The sequence below is a fragment of the Podarcis gaigeae genome (genome assembly GCF_964106915.1).
Source record: "Podarcis gaigeae genome assembly, chromosome: 15".
Taxonomy (NCBI): domain Eukaryota; kingdom Metazoa; phylum Chordata; class Lepidosauria; order Squamata; family Lacertidae; genus Podarcis; species Podarcis gaigeae.
The window spans coordinates 19,530,199-19,555,770 of NC_139692.1; the positions used below are offsets into that span (position 1 = coordinate 19,530,199).

General features: G+C 43.1%; 1 protein-coding gene across 11 annotated transcripts in view; it reads right to left on the reverse strand.

Annotated features, from left to right (window-relative positions):
- The window catches only part of NCAM1 (neural cell adhesion molecule 1), a 216,291-nt gene that overhangs the window by 44,232 nt on the left and 146,487 nt on the right, over positions 1-25,572 (reverse strand). For 4 of the 11 annotated variants that reach the window (XR_014558241.1, XM_083713940.1, XM_083713937.1 and 1 more), the window contains exons 9-13: positions 14,009-14,159; positions 13,015-13,199; positions 11,818-11,914; positions 11,129-11,299; positions 8,956-9,087 (exon numbers count right to left, since the gene is read on the reverse strand). Coding sequence is in view for 10 of the 11 variants with exons in the window: in XM_083713940.1 (XP_083570066.1) it covers positions 8,956-9,087; positions 11,129-11,299; positions 11,818-11,914; positions 13,015-13,199; positions 14,009-14,159 (736 nt within the window). In the remaining variant the exon portion in view is untranslated. Of the gene's footprint in view, positions 1-2,098; positions 2,141-7,092; positions 7,108-8,955; positions 9,088-11,128; positions 11,300-11,817; positions 11,915-13,014; positions 13,200-14,008; positions 14,160-18,716; positions 18,747-25,572 lie in introns of all 11 variants that reach the window. The other 7 variants (XM_083713932.1, XM_083713938.1, XM_083713941.1 and 4 more) reach the window with 3 other exon arrangements.

Sequence of the window (25,572 nt, forward strand, 5' to 3'; positions counted from 1 at the left end):
TTTCATAGCAGTAATGGGGGAGTAATTCAGTTTCATGTACATTTTAATGGATACCTGTACCCAATTCGCACATCCCCAAACTATATGCAAACAGAAACATAGCTATCCTGCAAAATTTGCCCTTCTCTGATTTTTGGGATGCAGTTACCAATCCCAAAATTTGTATGCAAGGGGAAAGTCCACATAAAAATGCATATGTTGGTGAAAATAATGCGCAGAAATGCATATGAGAAGAAATTGCTTGCAAAAATATGTATATTGGTAGAAATATGCACTAAAATGCTGATGAATTTTCATTGGGATTTATAACCAACCAATGTGGAAAGTTGTACTTAAGACTAGAAAAATGAGAACCTGAGGGAAAAGGAAATCAACAAATCTTAAACCAGGGTTGTGGGCCATACAGTATAGCCCTCCAGAAGTTGTTGGACTTCAGCTCCCATCAGTCCAGCCAGCATGGCCACTGGTCAAGAATGTTGGAACCTGGAGTTCAGTGATGTCTGAGCAACAGGTTCTGTATCCCTGTGACTACATACTGAAATAGTTAAAAAAGGTATGTCAATTTTAGTTCAGAAAAGCTTTAAAATGGTGCTCATTTGTGGATAGGCACACTGGTCCTGATCCAAACCCCAAATCAATGCATTTTAAAGATTGGTGAAGCGGCTTCCCTCCCACCTCTTCTTTCCCAATATGTAAAGACCACCCCCTTACAGCTGCAGAACTGGAACGTTCCCTGCTTCCCACTAGGAAGGACAAACCTATATTCACAAGACTCAAGTATTTAAGCTATTCTGGGAAAAATACAAAGTTCCCTGTGCACAGTTCCCTGGAAGAGTAGGCTATTACTAAATCTGTTCTGTGGGAGATGACAAGGTATTCCACACAGTTATATGGAACCATGACGTAAAACTCTGGTGAGATCAATATGTCCCGCCCCCTCTTCAAGCCATGAAAAAAGCAAACTGTGCAGATGTTAAACATTCTAATTTTGGGACACGTGGATAAACTGTAAGCAAACCCACTGTGTCTGCAAAGACACCCAGCGGCAAATTGTGTGTTAACTGGAACCGAAATCAAGCTCAGAATTATTATGCAGTTAGTCATGCTCACCTCAAAGATGTCACAAGGCAGAGGTTTTTTAACAGGTGTACATTTTATCAAATGCAACCACTTCATCCCTTTGAGTCCAAAGGATGTATTTGCTGTAGATGTTTAAATAATTTAGAGGAACCACATTCCATGCCACGTCCTGTTTTCCCGCAACTCCCTCTGAGGAATGCTAATTTACAAACCACGGAATGCAACTTCCAGCAAGAAACTGGAATTGTATTTGAATCTCCTTCAGTGGCCATTTTCATATATTGGTCATGATGCGTTTTGAGGCTTAATAGGATATGAGAAGGGCAAAATCCAAGAAAAGAACTTGCTGTTTCCAAGCAACTGTCAAGAAGTTATCCTATGTTAATAAAGAATAGATAATAGCCAGGCTATATCCAATGTCAATACTGGATGCTCTTCCACTGGGACCTGCCAGTAGACTGGGGCAGTTTTTAATTGAGGGTTCCATGTCATCAAATAGAGAGAAATTTTGGATAATCACACACAAGGTCACAGCTGTAGGCTTCAGGGGCTCAGAGAAGCATCAGATCTTGTTGGACATTTTATTTCCTTTTTGAAGGCTTCTCAAATTTACCCTGCTCTGTTTTAATTAAGCCTAATATAGTTTTTCACCTCTAAAATGAGGGAGCAAGATCAACAGGATGTTAAGAAAGAGGGAGTTAAAGGGGAAGCCCATCTAAATATTCAGATGAAATACGTGTTAATTCCCGACAACGTTAAACACATAGATGGCAAAACACCAGCGTATCTCCACTCTGCAACACAATCTGGGGGAAGGGGACTGTGCAGGGATGAGGGTGCCAGGTCTTTTCTTACTCACATCCATTCATGCTGGAGTGTGCCCATCACAAAGTAGGGCAGGGCATATTAATGGCTCCTGGCCGTGCACTCTATCGCACACCATAGTGTTTTGTAAACGTGTCTGAGGGGTGTGGGCGAGAGAAGGGAAAGAGGGGAGGAAAGCCTTTCTGCTACTCACGGGCTGGCTCTGTGTTTTCAGATTCAGTAGGATGCTGGGTTGCTATGGAAACATGAAGGATAGATCGGACATGTAAAGGTGAAGCCTGGTGTGAAGATAAATTATGAAGGAAAATAAAAAGGCGGGGAAGGGGGGAAAGAGAGCCTGAGGACAAAAAGGCAAGGGCTGAAGAACATTTACGCCAAGGATTTATAAAATAAGGAGAGCCATTGGGCTGAGGAGATCCCGGAAGTTCCCTGGGTGATCTTGGGGCAGTTCCTCTCCTTCAGACGAACCTATCTCAGGGTCAAACTAGACATTACTTTAATTTCATAGTTCAGAAGTAGGTCTAGAGTTGCTTCAGAGGATAGCTGTGAGGGTAAAACAGAAAGGAAAGTTGGGGGAGAAGCGAACAAGGTCCTGAACTCCATGGAAGGGGGAGGGGAATGTAATAAATAAACAGAATATTGGGAAAATGTTGATTGAATACTCCAATAGTTTTGCACTCTTCAGAGGTAGGAATTCCTCGTCTGCCCCTTTGGAAAAGCAGGCGTTACATCAGCTCCATTCCAGAGGTTGGAGGGAACTCCTTAGGCCAACCCAAATTTGGCTGTAGTATGAAGCCTTCAGAAAACAAACATGCAAAGACTGTTGCATGTCTACAGAAATTTAGGGTGGGTGTGTCTGCAACAAAATACTGTGGTGTAGAGATGAAAGCTCCAGTTTGGACTTCCAGTAACTCCATTTCATCTCCCTGCTGCCCCACTCTAACAGTCAGGTCAGTATTTTGTGCCCACAAAGTATACTCAGTTGTCTCTGTGTTTTGTACGGAGTGGGTGGGTTCCTGAGGGTTCCCCCCTCAATATTCTTTTTTACGTGTGTGTGTGTGTGTGTGTTGTGGTGGTGTCCATTTTGGCCGTTGCCCAATACTCTCTTCCAAACACAACACCTGCTCATTTATGGCCATCACTGCATAACATTACTGCAGGTTAAGAAACCCATAAAGTACTTTTTAATGCCTCACTTACTGAGAACAGTTATAGCGCTGAAGAGAGCTGTGGAATGTTTTTTTTTAAAAAAAAAGAGGCTCTCATTCCACGGAAATCAGTCACCTCTATAATATCAGAACTACCTGATTGTGTAGATGTTCCCATTGCAGAGCTTTGTCTGTCCCATCCCAAGGTTGCTCTGTCCTCTGACAAACAGAAAAGGACCAGGCAAGCTGAAGAGCAAGAACTGTGGATTTTTGTTACAGCTGGACTTGCCGACAGGGGAGATATGGGTGAGCAGAGTGGTTATGAGACTGAGTTGGAAGGCTCCTGATGCAAGGCTCATCTGACTCAGCAAAGTTGTCATTGGCAAATGCTCACTGGCTGCCAGTAGTATGCAATGGCAATGCCAGTCTACTTCACAGGGTGGATGTAAGGAGTGCTAATGTATGCAAAAGGAGTGTAACTCAAGGTGCTCCTAAACCTAACACGTCCCATCCCCCATTCACCGTATTTGTCGTTCTATAAGAAGCACCAGACCATAAGACGCACCTAGTTTTTGGAGGAGGAAAACAAGAAGGAAAAAAAATCTGAATCTCAGAAGCCAGAACAAGAGGGATTGCTGTGCAGCAAAAGCAGCGATCCCTCTTGCTGTTCTGGCTTCTCGGATAGCTGTGCGGCCTGCATTCGCTCCATAAGACGCACACACATTTCCCCTTACTTTTTAGGAGGGAAAAAGTGAGTCTTATAGAGCAAAAAATATGGTAATTTTTGAAGAAGTGGGCATGGATCACAGGCCAATATTAGCCCACCAAGGGATCTAATTTGGGCCACAAGGCTTTTTCCTACAAACCCCACCCACCTGCCCATCAACTGAAGTTACTGATTACGTCAGCTGATACGTAGTAGGACAGGGTTTAATTGGTTGTGTGATCCAGTTCCCAGGCAGAATGATTTAATCGTCATTCATCAGCTAAACAGAGATTAAAGCCCTGTGCAGAAGCACCCTTTGAAGCCGCTTCTGCATGTGGGCTACTTCAAAAAGGCTTTCGCAAGGGATTTAAGATAGCTGCTGCACCCCTGTTTGAGCCTCTGGATGCTCAAATGGGAATAAAGGTCTGTCTTAAAGCCTTTTGCAAGTGTACCCCTCCCCCTTTAAGTCTCCAATCCTGAAGGCTTAAGAGGGACAGACAGACTTGTAAAAGACTTTGTGAGCATCCTCCCCATTCCCCATTTAAGCCTCCAAGATAGGGGACTTAAAGAGGGAAGGAGGAAACTCACAAAGCCTTTAGCAAACTCCTCCTTCTCCCTTTAAGTCCCCAATCTCAGAGGCTTAAAAGTGTGTGGAGACTTGCAAAGCGCAAGTGATTTTGGCAGGTGGGGCAGCCCCTCCTCCTGTCAAATCTGGCCTGTGAGAAACAACTTCTATGGCTTGGCCCAAGCAGACAAAAGGGTTCACCAGTCATGGAGCAGAACAGTTCATCATTCACACTGATGTAGTGTGTTGCTATCTGGGGACCTTGCAGTGACGGAACATATTTTCTTTCTCACTCTATCTTAATAAAATCCTCAGCAACATTTAAGAAACAACATTCCTGCAATTAAATTCAAAAGGTTATCAGCTCAATCACAATTTAGTAAAGAAATATCCATGCCATCATCTCTCCACCATTCCTTATGCTCTTTCTCAACTGCAATCAGCAGCTCTGTAATGAAGCAGACTGCTTCACAGTTTCCATCTGGAATTGTTTTGACAGCAAGCTTCCCCCCCCCTTCCCCTTTTAAGCCCAGGTAGGGGAGAGAGAGAGTGTGTGTGTGTGTGTGTGTGTGTGTGTGTGTGTGATTAATATTGAAGCCAAAATTGTTGCAATTGCAGCCTTGTGATTCTGTGAGCCAGCTACAAAAACACTCTCGTTTTCTCACAACCGCACCCCTTGACATCACAACTTGCACAAATGCCCTGGAGCCTCCATGAAATACTGCCCTCCAGTCCCAGCTCTTGTGCTAATGCTGACTTCCAATTATTGGCTGTAACTTCTTTGCAATGCTCAGTCAGCTGCAAGGGAGTTGCTATCGATCCATTATTTTCAGACATGGCTGCACTGGACAGCAACTTTATTGCTCACCACCAGCCTGAGAGCAAAGTGGCTTTAACACTCCCCCCTTTAACCCTCAGTTATTTATCTGATCACCCTTTGGGAGGGATACAGCTTGAACCCCACATGATTTGGATGTCCATAAACCAGCCACGTAAGATTGGCCACCACCAGAGGTACAATATGTGGCTATTATCCATGAAAGCTAAATGGAACTTCCATATATATAAGGGCAATGTACTGAATACACAATGGAAAAAGGACATTGCCCAATTTGTAAGCATCTGGCTGGTCCGTTTGGGAAAGTGAACTGACCCCAATGTATGGGTGCCCATGTTTCTTCGGATTTTGAAGGGGCGGAGGGTGAATTATTTTGGGACTAAACCTAACAGTGGAGTGACAGCAACAGTACAATTTCATTTTAGGGCAGCTTGGCGCAACTTGGTGCCCTCTAGATATTTTAGACTCATCAGAGTCCAAGCGAGGGCCGTTTGTTCTTTTCCAATTTTCATTTCCAATATTTATCCACAAATCTAAACTAACATGAAAGGAACAATTAAGGAGAGTCTGGCTCTGCTAACCTTCCCTGTTTACCCATGAGCTACTTCTGCTGTAAATTCTCCTGCTGGACTCTAAAGCCCCTTTAATTATAAAACAGAGGCTGATAAAGTGCAAGATCCCTCACCCCCTAACTGTACTGTGTACAAGTGAAACTTGGAAAATTAGAATATCGTGGAAAAGTTCATTTATTTCAGTAATTCAACTTAAAGGGTGAAACTAATATATGAGATAGACTCATGACATGCAAAGCGAGATATGTCAAGCCTTTATTTGTGCTTCATTATGTCCAGGGTCAACGTAGCCATCTACCAGGAGATTTTGGAGCACTTCATGCTTCCTTCTGCAGACAAGCTTTATGGGGATGCTGACTTCATTTTCCAGTAGGACTTTGGCACCTGCCCACACTGCCAAAGGTACCAAAACCTGGTTCAGTGCCCATGGGATTACTGTGCTTGATTGCCAAGAGAAAGATGAGAGACATGAGACTGAGCAATGCAGAAGAGCTGTAGGCTGCTATTGAAGCATCCTGGTCTTCCATAGAACGTCAGCAGTGCCACAGACTGATAGCATTCCATGCCATGCCACATTGAGGCAGTAATTGATGCAAAAGGGGCCCAAACCAAGTACTGAGTACATATACATGCTTCTACTTCTCAGAAGTCCAATATTACTCTATTTGTAGTCCTTGTTTTGCTGATTTCATTTAATATTCTAATTTTCTGAGATTTGGGGTTTTCATCAGCTGTATGCCATGATCATCACAATTATAACAAATAAAGGCTTGACATATCTCACTTTGCATGTCATGAGTCTATCCCATATATTAGTTTCACCTTTTAAGTTGAATTACTGAAATAAATGAACTTTTCCACGATCTTCTAATTTTCCGAGTTTCACCTGTATGCTAAGGATTTTTTAAAAGCTTTTTCTTTGGGAATATCGACCTCCTACAAGTGAGTTTGTCACCTGGTATCAAAGCAAGCAAACCACTGGAGACAGCCTGGGAACTTCAACATTGCCTACCCCAGGTGTGTATGTGTGTGAAACAACAACATCGCAAGTGAAATAGGCACACATGCAGATACGAACAACACTGCATGCTTTGGAGATGGGAAAGAAGGAGGCGTCAACCTCTTGACCAACTTCTACAAACGGCAGTGTTAACTGGAAAAATACAACAGCTACTCTAGCATCAGTGTTATTAGGAGATGCAAGAGTTTTATCAGCTACTTTGTTTCTAAGCACAAGAAGTAAGGTTAAAAAAAACTAGAAAAGAAAAGAAGAGAGAAATGCTAAGTTAAAAAGGGCTAGTTCTACATCCAATGTTAGGGTAAGAGCACTCCAGGAGAAGGAATTCAGAAGCACTTACGTGGCGGTGGAGTGCCTGCGGTTTCCCCATGGTTGGAACACAGATGAAAAGAAAAGACAGACACAGACCCCAAAAAAAGAAAAGATGTAACAGAGATGAAAATAAAGGAGGCGATAGAACAAGGCACTGGAAATTTAAAACAAGCGAGCGTTCCTTGCATTAAGGTCACATTTTCCAGGTAGGCAGGTTAAGATTATCAGAGAAGAGTAAATACTGGGCAGCTACAGAAGCACAAGAGGGGAATCGTGTTCATTTATCTGTGCATTGGATAGTTTGTGGGGACAAGGAGCACAACTAGCTTCCAAGGTAGAGAGGGAGGAACTGGTGGAGTGGGAGAGTCGCTGTGACCTCTGGTCTTTGCTGTAGGGCCCTGGACGTAGCAGGAGGAGCACCGAGCTGAACAGGCATAGGAAAGGAGGTGTGGGTTTGTTGCTGATCATTTCCAGGCACACGCGAAGAACATTGGTTGGAGAAAATTGGGAAAGGGATATAAGGAAGCCCATCCAAACATGAGCAAGCTGGCTACGTAGAGGCTTGAGTGAAACCGGGAGCAGAAAAGGGCTTAGATCTGGGGCAACCACATATATATAAAGCCCATTTTGTCCCATATCATGTTACATTCAATCTTGGTTTAATTTTTATTACAAGTCTGAAAACATCTCAGCTTCCTCCACTTGCCCCTCCAAAGAAGGAAGGAACTGGAAAATGGGAAAACTCAGTATGACAGACATACAGATCCATCCTCACTCTGAGGAGCAGCAAAGTCCAGAGCATTAAGTTGCAGTTAGCTCTCGCTTGTTTACTCTGAATCCTGCCCACATCCCGCAAAGCATATGGTGCACAAATGATGTGGAACTGTAAAATAGGAGCCACAGTGGAACATGCATGCTCAAAAGCATGTACACAGCTCTGTGGCAACCTGATTCTTGAGTTTAACTCTTCTGCCAGTTAGATGGAAGTTTTAAGGTGTGCTCCAACAATATTTCTCTGTCTCTCACAATTCAATGAGGCGGAGTATATAATAAGAGTCAAGACTGGCCAAAAGATATAGTTGTTCATAGAGCACAAGCAGCAGTGATGCCTGCTCTATTGGTTGGCTTCAAAATGGAATTAAAACAAATCCAAGAAAGTTGATAAGTCTTTTAATGGTTACTATGCCATGACGCCAGGGTTGGAAACAGTGTGCCTCTCAGTAGCAGTTGCCAATGGACAACAGAAGCAGGCCATTGCTATCCTTCTAGCCCTGTTCGCTGGCTTCTCATTGGGCCATTTGTTTGTCCACTGAAATGGATTGAGGCATGGGTGGGTGGGTGATGACGACAACTTGTTGGCCCAGGCAAAGTAATAGGATTGTCAGTTTGGCTCAAAACTCAACCAATGCTTCATAACAGAGGAAGTTCAGATTTTAAAAAAATCACCCTTCTACCCTTTCTCCACCCTTCTACCAGCTGTGCCAGAAAAAAGCTGGTTCATTTCTCTGTCCCTTACCCACAAGATTGTTATGACATGTGCCAAGCTACAATAAAGGAGTGAGCGCTAGTTAAAAAAAGAAAAGCCACACTATCCCCCTAAACAATCAAACCCCTTATTTCCATAACCAGTCGCTGGGAGCGCAGCTTGGTGGGAGGAAGAACAAAAACAGAAAAGACCATTGGAAGACAGAAAATAACAGAAGTGGGTCGATGTTACAACCTGGTGAAATCAGAGAAATCTGGACAGATGTTTTGGGAAAGATCAGAATGAGACCTGCAAGAGGAACAGGAGCCATCCATGCATGGAAGGGAGGCTGCAAAGAGGTAGGGGGAGAAAATGAAGGACATTTGCAAAAAGCAAGGAAGAACAGAAAAGCAGGGAGTTACTTACGAACTGGCTGTGTCTTGAACTCGGAGGGAGAACTGATTTCGCCTGCCCCTTTGCCATTGATGGCAGTCAGTCGGATGGCATACCTTGTCTCTGGCTTCAAGCCCATCACAGTGAAGACACCCTCCATGTTGGCTATTCCGGAAAAGAGAGGAAACAAGCGGAGGAACGTTTTAATCTATAACAGAAAACGGTTCATTTCACAATCAACAACCTTGGATGTGCAGGACCTGGAGAGAGAAGAGCATGGGAGGAATGGCGGACAGAGAGGGGACCTGCCATCCTCACCTCAACAAAGCAGGGCATCTGTTGCTTTTTTGATGATACAATTAATACGCAAGCTTTAGACTAACAAAGATCTCTCGGATCACCCATGTTGCTAATTTTTCACCCCTAAATAGGGCTTCTTAATAAAGTCACAATTCAGAAGTTGGAAAACTCAAGAGTTGTTACCTGATGTTAAACTTCCTCTATACAAAAACACACAGAGATGAAATTCTACTCTATCAAAGATAGATCCTCTTGTGGCCCTGCTCTTTCTCCATGTCATGCTTCCACAGAGTCCAAAACTAACAGTTTCTTCGTGGTTAGTCAATAGATAAAGGGCTGATCCACACTTGATGGCAAAATCCTGACTTTCATGTTCAGTGGGTCCACTGTGCTCTTCCTATTTTTGCCCTGGAACTCTTTCCCGTAGCCCCATGTTTATTTGTCCACTTTTGGGTTGCACTTAGTCAGATTTTTCTGAGTTTATCCGCCTTGCTCTGCCCACTGTGCTTATCAGGACTTGGAGCAGCAGGACACACTAGGCTTTTGGAACTCAATGCTCCCTCCTCCTTCCCTGTTGTTAAGAGGGGTTGCTAAGTGCGCTCTGTGCTTCCGGACTCATTGGTCCTTCTTTGTCCCCCTCCCTTCTATGCAGACACCTTTTACAGTGGTGCCTCGCAAGACGAAATTAATCCGTTCTGCGAGTTTCTTCATCTTGCGGATTTTTCGTCTTGCGGAGCGCGGATGCACCCTGGTATTAACGGTTGTAAGAAAAAGGAAACAAACTCGCAAGACGTTTCATCATGCAAAGCAAGCCCATAGGGAAAATCGTCTTGCGAAGCAACTCAAAAAACGAAAAACCCTTTCGTCTTGCGCGTTTTTCGTCTTACGAGGCATTCGTCTTGCGAGGTACCACTGTATATGATCAGAACACAAATATGAGTGGTTTTTGGTTTTTTGCATAACAGGGTCATTTGGAAAATGAGGGGAAAATCCTGGGTCGCAGTCAGGCAATAACCAGAACCATGCAGTTCAACAGTGGAAAAACTCTTAATGAAAAGCTGACCAGATTGAGGGAGAGGGCATGGAAAGAGAGGGAGGAGGTAAAAGAAGGCTGCCTCTGCCTGCAAATTTGTGGAAATGTCAAAGAAACTTATTCAGGAGCCCTTGCAAAATCAGTTTTTCAAGTGGGCCAAATCTCCCTTCAGAATTTCCGGGCATCAGTTAAGATAATATTTTTGCAAGAAACCTATGGCACAGTTGTGGAGCAGCATTAAAAGTTCTTGGGCATGGGGAAATCAATCTGTGCACAAGTCAATTAAAATATGGATCCAGCAAAGGTATTGCTATGAATTTGTGGCGTGCAAGACACCCTAAATTCCTGGGTCCAATAAAAGTTGGACTTAATCCATGTTTGCGAGTTAAGCTGTGACAAACACTGAACCCCTGGATTGTGTTAACAAGTCAGACCAGCCTGGTGACTGCTAGCTGAATGTGCGTTGTTAGAGGGACAAAGACCAGTGATGACCCAATCAAGAAAGCCACCAGGAGGGCAAAGACTGTGCCCTCCAGCTGTGTGTTAATAGGCAAAGACAAAAAATGGGTTTAGGAATTTAGTTTGGATGCTGTAGGCCGGAAGGGACTAGTTTCACCAGGTTAGCGGTGATAAGGAAGAAGGAAGGTGAAGAACACAATGTGAGATGACTGGAACAGGCTTTAACAAAGAAAGACAACATGGCTGTTGTTTTCTGTTCTTAAACCCACGCCTGCTGCATCCATGGGAGAAGCAAGAGACCCTCTTGGAATGTGAATGCTCTCCATCTAAACTCAGGTTATACATATGTGTAAATAATCCATATATTACAAAGACATCACAGTCTCTGCTGGTTGGCAGTACTCAACACCCTACCTTCCTTAGCATCGTACATCCTGGAGTGCCAGTCTTCCTCTCCCCGCGCTCGCCACTCAGCCTTGTACCGGAGGATGGGAACTCCGCCAGTAGCCTCAGGTTCATCAAATTCCACTTGGGCTGTGCTTGAGTAGGGTTCCACTCTCTCAATGGAAGGTGCAGATGGTGTATCTGAGACAGGGAGGAAGGCGGAACAGACTAATGAGGCCAGATAGGGAAGGCTCAGGGCAAACTTGTACACATAAAAAACCTTTGCTGTATATGCACATATATTTTGTGTGGTGGTGACCCCATTCCTCCCCCCCCTCAAAATGCATCTTTGAACAGAGCATTATTGGGAAAAGAAAATAGTAGCAACTTTCACCCCCTGAACACTGTTTTGTGCCTTACACATCTCTGACACCTTTTACCCCAAGGTTTGGGCTGAACCTCCAAAAGTTTTGTGCAGTCCTAGAAGAAACTCTACATGGGAATCACTGTAGTAGCCATAGCTTAGGGGCTAAGGTCTTTCAAACTGTTCAGGATAGCATCTTTGAGAGTTCTGGATGCTCTACCAAGAAATTTGTGTGTGGCAATAGGAAAACCACTGAGCAAGCTTATAAGGCAGCACGGTTTCATTCAGAAAAAATGGGGGAGAGGAAAGTTTCTAGACCTCATGTGTACCTCTGAGTGGCACTTGGATGACTCACCTGCTTGTACAAGGATGAACTCTGAGGACTCCTGACCAATCCGGTTGACTGCTGTGCAGTTGTAGTTTCCAAAATCATTTTCCGAGTCTGGTGTCACCTGCAAAGGGGAAATTGATCAAGAGGGTTAGAGCAACTTCCCTACTTGGAAAGAATAAAGAATTTGGAGTTTTTTATTTCTAATAAAACTAATTACAAATTAATGAGGTGGGATTTGGTATTCAAAATCCAGAGCTATATCATCATGCTTACTTATTGTCCAGCATTAAATACTGGAAGCCAACAATTGTGTTAATTTTCTGATTTATTTTCTGATAATTTTCTGGTACTAGAACAATTGGTTAAATCTTTTAAAGCAAAAAATAAAATAAATTGTGATGACTTTTTATAGATATTTCTCAATAAATCAGTTTGATATGCAGATGTTAAGAAATGAAGAGAATATAGAATTGGAGGATCCTGTATTGCCGAAACAATGGGAGAGTGTTATAACCTCTATAACAAAGGTGTCAATGGACCTTACATTATGACATACAATGGAAAATAATATTTAGAATTTATTGGACTCCACTATGTTTTCACAGAAAAGGACTAAGACAGCATTTTGTTGGAGATGTAATAAGGGTAATACTACTTTAAAGCACATGGTTTTATAATGGCCTAAACTTACTAAGTTTTGGGAGAAAGTAGTGAATTATATAAATCTATGTGGCAGAAAAGTTATTTTTTCAGAGGATAATAGTATTTTGAACTGCATGCCTACTATATGGAATTTGACAACAGGGCAACATAAATCAATTCATTGTGCCCTTACTATGTGTTGCCAAAAGACTGATATTGCTGCATTGGAAAGATAAATGTATGGCTTGAAGACCAGGATTGAAGACCTGACTACACTTGCCACTTATGAGTGGATTGCTTATAGACGTAGACTTTGCATGGACAAGTATAATGAAATTAGGAAAATATAGTAGATTAAAAAGTACATTAGAAATAACCTGACACTGGCCATGCTGGATGGGATAGGAGCTGCATCCACAGGCCACCACCCACTGGCTGTATACTTAACTCCTTTCACCCTTAAGGAGAAACAGGTGTGGTCAAACCAAACACCCACCCTCTGTGATGAAGAGGAGATTCTACATCCCCATGAATATGTGTGCCTCAGGTTCCTCCTTAGCAAGGAACTATATGTCTCACCTCTAGGTAACTGGCAGTTGGAGTGTTGTAGATCCTAATGTTGCTATAGTTGGAGCTTGGCAGCAGCTGCCCATCTCGGAACCAGGAGATGACAGCGCTTGGGTATGCAAACACCTCACAGGTGATGTTCACCTGGTTGCCTTCCCAAGTGTAAACAGCAACAGGGCCCTGTAGCTTCGGGGCATCTGAAAAAAGGAGAAAGCAATATTTGGAAAAGTCATTAGCAAGAGAGAGTAAAGAGCCCCTCTCTAGAGGTGTTGCAACATTTCCTTCTCATACCTTCCCAAGTGCTAATAGCTACCCTTCTGCTCAACACCCTGGAAAGATAACCAGTTTACAATTCTAGCTTCAATAGTCTGCTCCTTGTGATGCCTTGGGACAGATTTGGTGCAGCCACTTCTCCTTGGAAAGGGGCTGCAGGCATGGCAGATAATATAAACTTTGCAGCCCTGACTATGGGTTGCTGCAGACAAATGAGTCTTTGTCCAGCAAGTGTTGCTTTCTGAGGCTGGCTGTTGAGGGTGATCATATGGGTTTAGAAATTCTAAAGGGATCTAAGAAGCCAGAAGTCCTTTGCTGCTAAAGACTGAGAACATAAGAGCAGAGGCCCTTCTGGCTTAGAATTCTGTGTCCAATGGTAGCCAGCTAGAAGCTTCTTAAAGCTCAGAGGGGTTAATGAAGGCAACAGCTCCCCTTTACTGTTTGTGACTAGTTGTGTTATTCAGAGCTATACTGTATCTGAATGTGACGCTCTCACCCAGCTACGGTAACTTCCCACTCCACCACGGTGCCCCTCTTCCATCATTATGAAGGGTCATAATGCTTGCTAGACCCAGAAAGCCATGCCCACCACTACCTCCCTAAAATTCTTCCCTCCATCCCTCCACACATAAACATTCTGTGGGTTTGGACCCCTGGGGAGAAGAGAGGGCAGTGGAAAAATGCAGAACCTGTACAAAGAGAGTGGGAGTAATGGTGAAATGTGCCCACTTACACTGGACTTCCAGGTGCATGGCTTGGGAATCTTGCCCTATGGTGTTGCTGGCTATGCAGATGTACTCCCCAGCATCCGTGTACTGAATGTCTTTCAGCGTCAGAGAGGATACCCGCGCATGGCTGCGCACCACAATGCGCCCATCCAGGGTCTGGCAGGAAAAGGAGAGAAGAGTTCAGAAGATATGGAAGATATGAGCAGATGAAGGTGCATTCAGAGAGCAGGGAATGCTTGGAAATCAGGCTGGGCTTTGCTGGGCATCATTTACCCTATGTCCATCATTCAGACATGGAATGGGGGAAGCAGTGGCCCTCCAAAAGTTGATGGACTCCAACTCACATTATCATTGACCACTGGTCAGTCTGGCTTGGGCTGATGGGAGATGTAGCCCTCAAATATCTTGAGGACCACATGCTCCTCACTTCTGGCTGAGACACTAAGAGGCTGCCACCTGCATTCTGCTCTTTGGAGGTCATGATGCTTTCCTTGCTGTCTGACCTATGAAGTTGAACTGAGCCAACAAAAACCTGCTTAACAACCCTGCTTTGTTTTCAGGGTGCAAAGTTGCACTCCTGCCATGTGAAGGTAGGAGCAAAATAGACCCACTGTGCTGACATCCTGGTCCAATTTAATTTCTAATTAATTTCTTCAACGGCTGTTCACAGGCAGGATGGAAGAAAGAAAAATAGCTGTAAACTTGGCTTTCAGACAACCCTACAAATGGCATGATGCTTTAGTTCAGATTTAGCAGTGACAAAAATATTAGCAATGAAGGGGAATGAGGTCATTTCGGAGAGCAATTGGACTGGACTCTGTGCTATGCAGCCAGCAACATAGTATCTGGCTTCTAGACTTTCACACTGTCCTGGCTGCTGCAGCTGAGCCTGGCTTAACTGCAGCTCCAGACAGGTCTTGAAATTCCAGTGGTGACATGTCAGATTCCTCTCCCAATGAGGCTGATGCCATTTTGAAGGAGCTCCTTCCTGGATCCAATTCTCTAGGCTAGAATCTTGTTCCTGGTATCAGCCTGCTAGAGGTCCCTGGGGAGGACATAAAAGAAACAGGCGAAGACTGTGGTTTGACCTTGCAATCGGTTCACAGAGGTAGACCGCCCTGAAAGTGGAGGCTAAATATAAATATCATAGATAATGGCAGTTGATAATATTTGTCCTCAAAACTGTTTTGATGCAGTTGCTCTTTTCTTTTTCACATTTGGGAAAGGCAGCTATTGCATTGTGGCTGGTGAAGCTTGGATAAAGAGAGGGGTTTTCCCCATCCCTCCCCACCCATTCCCCTTAATGCACAAAAAGATATAAAACAAGCACACAACCCACACCCCAAAAGCATCCCCACCTAACCAAATACTCCCAAGAGAAAAATTCCTGTAGATTAACAAAGGAATAGCAATATGTTTCTACAAAAGGAAAACAAAGGTGGTGTCTACTAGAAAGCTGCCTATCAATGAAAAAGCGATTCTTCCAAATTGGGGCAGTGAGATTATTAATATACTCCATTCAGGGTGAAAATGCATCAAGAGGCTGTCAGCTGGTCCCTGTTCTTTCATCTGCAGCCGAATCAACATTCCATAATATACACATCAAAAGTGGCACTTGTGGCCTGATTAGGCTCCAGCCAGCTACAAAGGGAACACACACTCAACTGAATGCCCAGTTTTATCATCAGTTGTCATGGCAACAGAGGCACAAGGAAGATGATCCAGGAAGTCCTATTTGGATATATGTTCCTATGCCCTTGCAGCAGTGAACAACTCTACATCCCATGAAAATCAGCCAACATTGCTAAAGGTGCCACATCAAAGAACCACTTTGGTTAACAAAGCATATTAGTGTCCAGGAGGGGCAGATCTAACAGGATTAATTCACACATGACAATTTATCACTTATATATAGAAAATCTGCACATTTCTGTCCAATGCACGTGTACTGTACTGGAATTCTTCATTTGACAATAGTTTTCCATATGCATACATGGCGAAGAAGAAATTATTGCATTTTGCAGACACCTCCTCCCTCACTTCAGTGTTTTACCCACTCCCAATTGCCACCCTCTTTGCTTCTGACATGGGACGCAGGTGGCGCTGTGGGTTAAAGCCTCAGTGCCTAGGACTTGCCGATCGAAGGTCGGCGGTTCGAATCCCTGTGGCGGGGTGCGCTCCCGCTGCTCGGTCCCAGCGCCTGCCAACCTAGCAGTTCGAAAGCACGTCAAAGTGCAAGTAGATAAATAGGGACCGTTTACCAGCGGGAAGGTAAACGGCGTTTCCGTGTGCGGCTCTGGCTCGCCAGAGCAGCGATGTCACGCTGGCCACGTGACCCGGAAGTGTCTCCGGACAGCGCTGGCCCCTGGCCTCTTGAGTGAGATGGGCGCACAACCCCAGAGTCTGTCAAGACTGGCCCGTACGGGCAGGGGTACCTTTACCTTTACCTTGCTTCTGACATACTGCCTCTCTTCCCTTGAAAACAAATTCTGGATTGGATCCAAACCCCCCAAAACACAAAACAGGTCTTGGGTTGGGGAAAGGAATGCATTTTCAAGGTATTTCATTTTTCTCCCCAAAAAGTGATTTTTATGTACCTTCAATTCTTTTGACAAACAAATAAATATTGTATCCTAACACTTAGAATTATGCTGGGAAGTATGGGGCTAAGCAATAGCACCCCCCATACAAATACACGATGGCAGTTTTACCAGCTCAATTTCCCCCCACAAAATACTCTGCAGGAAAAACAAGCTGGATTCACCTTGTGGAATAAGCAAATGAATACATTCTTAGAGAACTGGAGTTTACGAGCACCACCTCTGAGTAGTAAAACAGCACATGCAGCACGGAGGATATTAAATTATATACAAATGGATGTAGAAAGATGGTGGGCTGACTTGAGTTCTTACCATCTTTTTCTGTTTACTAGGAACCCTGCAATCCACCAACATGTTTCACATTTTATAAAAGCAAAACTGTCTAGACTCAGTTTCTCGTAAGGTTTAAGGATTATGGCCAAACTGGGCATGAATGCATCTTATTTTCCAAAAGGAAGTCACTGCATGGGGCTATGGGGCTTTGCTGTCATGCAAATTTCTTCTTCCTATGGCTAACCATCAGTATATAGCTAACCATGCACTGTGGAAATGGTTAAAGCTTCTCTGTTCAGCTCAAATTCATATCAGGCTCCCCTAAGACTTCTTCTGGCAAAACAGAAAGACATTGAATATGCCCTCATGCATTTCCAGCATCACACCTAGCTCAAGCCCTTGACGATCTGTGATCATCCTAATGCATTCTTACTTAAAAGAGGTTCTTATCAGGCTAATTCAGTATTCTTTCCAACAGACCCAGCACCTGGCACGTGAAGGTGGTTCATCTAGAAATTGGTCCAGCAGCAAAGGAAGATCTATCTTCTGCCTGGGTTCAGAAGCAGATCACAGAAATGACCAAGAAATGACAGAAGCTCATCCTACAGAGTTCCCATCAGAGTAAGAATAACCCTTCTCATCTCCTGCCATAGATGCATACATAACGAAGAAATGGAAGAGAGGATGATTCAGCTAGGCTCTCCAGCATGTTGTTGTGTTTTGGCTCTTAAGAGTTTGGAACTCTAAGCAGCAGCTAAAGAAATTATGAGAACCACAGCAGAACCCACAGTTTCTTGCACCAGACTTCTTAGACTGATTTTGCTATAAGCCGGGTCATGTTTACTAGTACGCGGTTCTGACGCATTTCAAGAAGTCTACACCATCCAGTTTATGCAACACACATTTCATTTGCTCGGTACACAATCCCAGTTTAATGGAAGCTGTTGGTCAAAATCATTTTTTTGCTAAAGTAGGGTTACGATTTAAATTATCCCCTTCCCTTCCTGCTCCCAATTTCCCAATCACAAAATTGAGCATGAAGTCCAAACTTGATGGATGTGGGATGAATGCACGAGATCAATCCCTCTCTGTTGCACTGTGGCTGAAGTTGGTGATCCATACAATACAGATAGGAGCTCCAGTTCGACATCTAGGTCAGCCAATTACCCATCTCTAATTGTAGTCTATAGGATCATCTTCTGGAGAACACATAGACTTTGAGATAGGTAACTGCACTGCTTCTGAGATGGAATGTGATGCAAACATTTTAAAGTAGAGCAGAACGTGCCTAACTGAAGGAGAATGAGCAAACAAGTGAATTTGAGCTGGGCTAAGTGGGCTGTGAGCACAAATCCTGAGATGAGGGGAATTACCAACTCACCCTCACCTTACTCCATGAGCCCATGGATGTCATGGATGAACAATGCTTTTAAGAACTTTGCTTTGGGAATTTGTGCCTAAAAGAGCTTTCAGCCTTCTAGGTCCAAAACGGAGAATATTGTTCATTGTTATTGAACACCACAGGTCCACTTTAATCCCACCAAAGCCCCATGGTGGAGGTCCTTGGTGATGTTTGTCCCATTCCAAAGACACTGTGCTTGCTCATCCAAAGATGCAGTAGGACAGAAAGAGGTTTCTAGAGCTACCAGCAGATAGCTTGAACTTATTATAGTAGATATATAGATAATCAACACCAATGCAGTTACATTATTAATACTAGATTTAGTTGGGTTGCTTACTGCTACAAGAAATTTGTTAATCCACAACATTTAAATACATATTTATACACATATATACACAAAGCTAGAGAAGATTGGCTATTTGTCTGGTAATCTTATACCTCTTGTTTCTCGGGCCGGGTCCATGAAGCCTGGAGAGAACAGATAGATAAAACACAACACACACAAAAAAAGAGCAGTAAATGTTTACAAATGTTGTTGCTTCCCCCGCTTCAGTTAATATGTTGTATGCATCACACTGCATTCCGTGCACATGCGAAACCAAATTTAAGAAGGGAGGTGAGGTGGGTGGGACAATGAAGGGCGAGGGGGATTACGGTGGGACCTCCATTCCCTGGTATTTGTTCCAAATCAGTAATTAAAGCAACAACAACAATCCCAAGTTTGATTGATCAAGGGCTAAATTAGCATTTGCAGACTCTGCTTCTGCTCAGCAGCAAGGCAACTTAATCTGCACATTTGGCTCTGCCACACCATTTTGCCGCAAGCAGCCCCCAATGGCAGCAATCCCAGCGACACCCCCACCCCTGCCCCACTGCAGCAGCTTTGCAATGCAAAGATATGGACAGAAATGCTTTCCTGGCACGGCATAAGCATATTACTCTGTGTCCACAAGCAGAGAACAGCTATTAAAGCGACACATTTTAAATGCTTTCTCATGCATGCATACAGGCATATTTTCTTTTTATGTTATATCAAATTATTATGATGCATGCTGTTAAAGAGGCAAGAATGCTCATATCAGAAAAAAGAAGCACAATTTGAAATCTATTGAAAACAAGAAAAGTAGAATCCAATTTAAACCTTGGGGTCAATTTCTCTACTAGCTGAAACCCAAGGACGTTTTCCACCTATGCCCATTTTCCTGGTTTAATCTGCTGCAGTAAAAGGAGTCCATAATCACCTGGTAATAGAATCACGCGACCAGGAAGATGCAAGACTTTGGGTGCAGTGAACACTGCGGATGTTTGGATGGCAGCAACAGACACAAAGGCCAATGGACACCAAACACAAATAGCATGTTCAGGGAGTGAGGATGAGCAATGAGGCACCTGTTTCCCAAATCATTCCCAACAAGGTCAGCGCCACCAGCTCTGACAATGACCACAGTTTCCGACATATTGCGTGTACACAAACCCTGCCTCAACAATTTCTGTCTCTGCTCTGACTCAGGAAGTGCTTAGAGCCTTCACCAACCTGGTGCCCTCCAGATGTTCTGGACAACAACTCACATCAGCTCCAGCCACCACAATTGTATTGATGTAGGAGAACCCACAACTGCCCCGAGGATTCTTCCCTCTGTAGAAACGTCCCCATTCAATACAGTGGGGGGGACCCAATCTGCAACTTCAGGTGACAGCTACTCACATAAGAGACTTGCATGCAAATACGAGTGCTTGTACATGTGTAAGACTACATTACAAACAAGCCTAGTTACCCATCATATGCAGGAGCAATTCTTTAGCAATATTGCCCTGACTCCTCCTAAGCAGCAACCTGAAATCATTGACATGGCTGACGTTAATCTAAAGGAACTTTGGCCTTGTGCTGAGCCCCGCTGGATGTTCTTCCCACACACAACTGGGAGAACCAAAACAGAAGGAGTAAGGACATTTCCTTCTTGCAACAAACATATGCACTACAAATCCATAAGCCCCAAGTTCAATAAACTCCCTATAAGGATTTAGTTATGTCAACTCTCAGTCTCAGTTTACCCCATCTGCAACATGGGGAGAATAGTACTGACCCCAACTTACAAGGCATTTTAAGGAATACTAAAATAATAGATAAGAAGTACTTTTAGTTATTTAAAACACTATATAAATGCTAATTATTATTTGTCATTATCATCATTAAAGCTGCATTGAAGTGGGCAAAACTCCAGGCATTTCTAACGAAATCAATCCTTTTGAAGATCATATTCAAAAGTATGTACAAGCCATTTATTTTGGTGAAGGCACTACTAATTGGAGCTAGGGAATTTGGCACAAAAGAGACGATTGACTGATTGCCTTGACAATGATTTATATAGTATTACAACTAACCTTGACAAACTTGAATTATAAATCATAAGCTAAGAGGCAGTCAGGTGGGGGAAACTGACTGGAGGTTTTCTGGAGAAGAAAAAAGATTATACCCTGTACTCCAATTCCCGTCCTGACTTTATGGCATGGATGACCAACCTGATTGGACTCTAACCCAATTTCTCTAGCTATTGGCCATGCTAGCTGGGGCTGATGGGTCTTAAGAGTCTAAGAGCAGCCAGAGGCTCACAGGTTAGCCCCTCCTAAATGTATGGGTTCTCGTTTTACTATGATACCAACTCACAAAGGTAAAATCTATCACAATGATAGGGAGGGGCCAGAGGTATATAATTTAGTTAATTTAGCTAATTCTCCAATAAGCAGAACCCCTATAAACCCTTTGCCAAGTGTGTTGGGAAGGCAGCTAATATGAAAAATGGGATCAATGTGTCTTTTCCATCTATTTAGTTTTTATTTTATTTTATTTATTTATTAAATTTGTACACCGCCCTATACTTGTAGATCTCAGGGTGGTTCACAACATATAAAAAACAGAAAATACGTAATAAAAACAAGAACAAAGACAACCCAATAACCGCCCACCCTTCCACAACGCATTTTAAAAGGGCATTGGATGTCTATCAGTCAAAGGCCTGGTTAAAGAGGAACATTTTTGCCTGGTGCCTAAAGGTGTACCTTATCTTTATTAATCATACATCTATAGTTTGGTCTGACAACTTAGGGCAAGAGGTTGGGGCAACACTGCTTAGAGCTGACTGTCACTAACTGGTATACAACTTGTTGAAATACTCATTTTATTTTTATTTTTTAAAGGCTGCTGGGCCAAACCTTCTTGAGGAGTTCCAGGTCCTTGGCCTAAGTTTCCAAAACAGAGGCAAATAAGTTTATGTGCCTGAGGGGAAGGTAGATGGGAAAGGGTTACTTGGCTACCTCCACTCCCTTAAACTGTCTACCAGGCGTAACTCTTAACATTACCACTGTGCACCGAGCTGGAGGCTTGGCACAATGCAAACCAAGCTCTATCAGCTTTGGCTGCTGGGGACAGTAGGCCTAAGAACGTTGGCAAGCAACCAGCCCTAAGGTTGTGTGTATTTCTTCTGTTTCACCAAGAGAAGCTGTTTCACCAAGAGAAGCTGATAGCAGACATGGTGTTGCACATGAAGATTCCCACCACCACACAAGGCACCATTCCTGGCAGCACAACTGATCCATAGACAGCACTGTTCCTGTATCTAGATAACGCCTTGACTTGACTGCAACTAGATTATACTGTTTGCACAGTCAATGGGCACCTCTAAGCTTTTGCACAAATCCCATTCATTCACATAATCGACAGTTTTGAATAACAAACACCTGATCATCCGTTCGACAACCTGGTAAACCTCGCAAGGATCTAGTCCAGTTTAATTCTCATGCAAGAGAAACTGGACTAACCCTAGGCTTCACTGGTTTGGACAACTGGAACTATGTCCGGCCATCTGCTGATTAATACAAATGCATACCATGCACTATTTAGCTGTGACATTTGAGAGTTACTGTGATAAGAACTAAGCTGCCATGTGGAATCAGATCAAAAGACCCACTTAACCCAGCTTCCTGTGGTCAACAGGAACCGAGAGATGTTTCATGGAAATTCATGAGCCAGGAAAGGAAGTGATAATTCATCCTTACTGTTCAGTCCCCATCATCTGTTAGTCAGAAATGAACCACTGCTGGAAGATGGGAATTACAATTTTGGCTGCTGAACTAAACTAGACTTCCCCAACTGGTGCCCTTCAGTTGTTGTTGGACTCCAACTCTCATCAACTCCAGCCAGAATTATGAAGGCTCAAAAATGAAGATAAAATTTGTAATTGCAAGCATCTGGAGGGTACCCAGTTGGGGAAGGATCTGCTAAATCAACTCCACTCCTCCTTTTATTATGATGTGCTAACAATATTGAGCACTGATGGTTTAGGAGTCCATTTGTTGCCATTTTGCTTCACCCCACACTTGCTTAGTTTGCTCCCATAGCACAGAACTAATAACAAAACCAAAGCATAAATGCCTGAAAATTAACTGGAATGTAATGGCAATATACAAAGAACAAGGAAACTCATCAGCAAGGCATCCAGCCCACACACCAGACAAAATAGCAGCAGCAGCAGCAGTAGCAACAATAACAACAGCAGCAGCAGCTCTAAATTCTTCACGTTTCTCCTCCCTCTGCCCATTCCGGTCTCCATTAGAAACTATCCAAAGGAGGATGAACCTTTATAGTTCCTTAGCATAGAGTGTTCAACGGCAGAAGTGAACGTTTCAAAAATATTTAGCAGTTTTACTCTGAGCTTTTTGAAGGGGAAATTCCTCGGGGGAAAATAACTCAGCCACCTCTTCCAGCTTTGTGCATTGTTTGGCTGATTTACAATGAATTCTCATGCTATATTTGAACACAGAAAATGCTGCCATTAGTAGCTGAACATAGGGAACTATAGATAGTGGATCAGTCTATTTCTGGTTTGCGTCTGTTTTCCATGTGTTCATTCATAAGTTTATTCTGTCTCATTTCCACATTAATCTACTTTCCCATTTTTTAAAACTAATCCAGATGATAATTCACATTTAAGGATGTATTCGTATTTTAATATGTATTTTTACCATAAAACATATATTTAGATCAGCATTTTAGCTCAATATGAACACTTCTGAACATATTTAATCCTAAAATATGCTTTAAAAATATACTGTTGTACTTGATTTGGATTTGGTCTATCCATTTTTCTAAATAAACATGCCTTCCCACGTGGCTCAAACAATCTATAGTATGGCTTCTTACATCATTTGAACATGGACTGTGATTTGTTTGCCTTAACCAAACCTTAAACAGCAAGCAAAAAATAAACCGAGAAGTCAGATAGGAACTTGTGTGGCAGGAGAGAAGCCTGTTCACAATGAAAACATGGCTCAAGACAAACTGTAGCTTATCATGACATACAAAGCAGTCCAATGCCTCCAAGCCATTCTGCTCTCTATGTACAGTATGTGTTTGGATCTGAATTCCCTACTTTTCTACACTGTCATAACTAATGAAAAAGGTTCAACACTTTTCTTTGACCTTAAATGCAATTAACTAATAAGAACTGCTTGAATTTGTAGCTGCATAAGAACTGAGCAATGCTCTCCCTTTCTTTATTCACTTGCTGTTCACATGGGACTATTATGACGAGCGGCCAGCCCTGCGCAGCTTCTGGCCACATCCAATCCGAAGACATCATCTTTATTTCAAAACTGCTAATTATTTTTGCCATCAAGAACAAAAAAATGGTTTTGATATGTGGTCGACGACAGTTAACAAGCGAGCACAAAGGCAGCCAGGGCTTTTGTGCCTGGAGTTACGTGCAGCGTGAAAGAGTAAAAGTGCAGGATATCAAGAGAAAAAAGAATGAACAGGTTCATTTGGGTCCACAGAATGTTTTTAGGCTACATATGCATCTCTCCCTTCCCTCACCCCCCAATTTCTCCCAAGCAACTTCTGCTTTTGGTAGTTGCTGTAATGGCTGTTGCACACTGGAATCGCAGCACCAATACCCGGCCCATCATCTAAGAGCAAAAGGATGGGTAGAACTTTCCTTGCATGTTTGGCGGTCAGAAAAGAACAAAAACATGCACCTCCCAAGAGGTTACAGATCCAGCAAGCGCCTGGGAAGCAATGGAATTGATTATTTAGGTCTGCAAATAAATAATCATTTCTTTGTGTGTGGTTAAGAAATCGCCTCTGGGCAACCATGCAAGGAGAAGTAGATGGAGAATTGGTTCTGTTACCTGGGGCTAGAATCAATAACACGTAGCTCCTCCACATGGTGTACCATCGACAGTGGAAGGTCACCAGATACTAGAATGACTCCACCCACCCAGCCTGGTTTTTGGTTGTAGTCAACAGAAAGGGCTATAAAACCTCCCTATTAGTGCTAGGACCTGGCCTCAGAAATAAAAGCCTTTCCTGGCTCTAGACTTGGTCCCTAGCATGTACCCTTTGGCTCCTGGCTCTCACTTGATGGCTTAGCTCAGGCAAGTTCCATTCTTATGTGAAGCCATTGCAGGGCTGCAAATTACTAAGGCAGGTTTTTGTTTTTGCTAAGCTGACATAAATATGAATCCTACCTTAACATGCAACAAGGGCAATGAAATTGCATGAGGCTAGCTTCACCCTGATCTGCTACCTCTCAACAGGCCAATAAATGTATTGCACACATCACAGGAGACTGCTGAACCCAGCCCCCAACTATCCATGTATCATATCATTTGGATTCTTACAATCATATCAAGAGTCTCCATGTCAATGATAGATATTCTGATCTATGCTAATTGGACATGGGGGACCCAGAGGTAAAGGCTACAGTGAGATCCATTGGCTTACTACAGTGGAATCAGGTTAGTTGTCAACAGCCATTTATCCTCCAAAGGATGTGCATGACATTTTGGGAACATGCCTTGGTAGAATAGCAGCCAAAGTTGTAAGCCAGGGAGTCCCCAATTCAAATTCCACCTCATCTGTTCACTCTCTTGGTAGCTATAGCTATGTTACGCTTTCCTTCGTCTTGAATCCTCCATTACCAGTGTGGGAAAGGGAAGGGGGAATCTGTCAATTTTGAATTTCATTAGTTTCCCATTTCTCCAGTTTTAAGTTCAGTTCATGACATTTCAGCATCAGTGTGAAATTCTGTTTGAAAAAAGTCTAATGACTGAATTTTATTGCCAATTTTTCCTACTACGTATATAACTTTCAGGATCCAATTTTACCTAATGTACACATTTTTGCCTTTAAATTGTCTTTAGTATAATGCATTTTAGGACACATTTTCTCCTAATATACACATTTTTTGGGCAGAGGAACTGCATTGCAAAATATATGAATTTCAAAAGATAGGTGAGT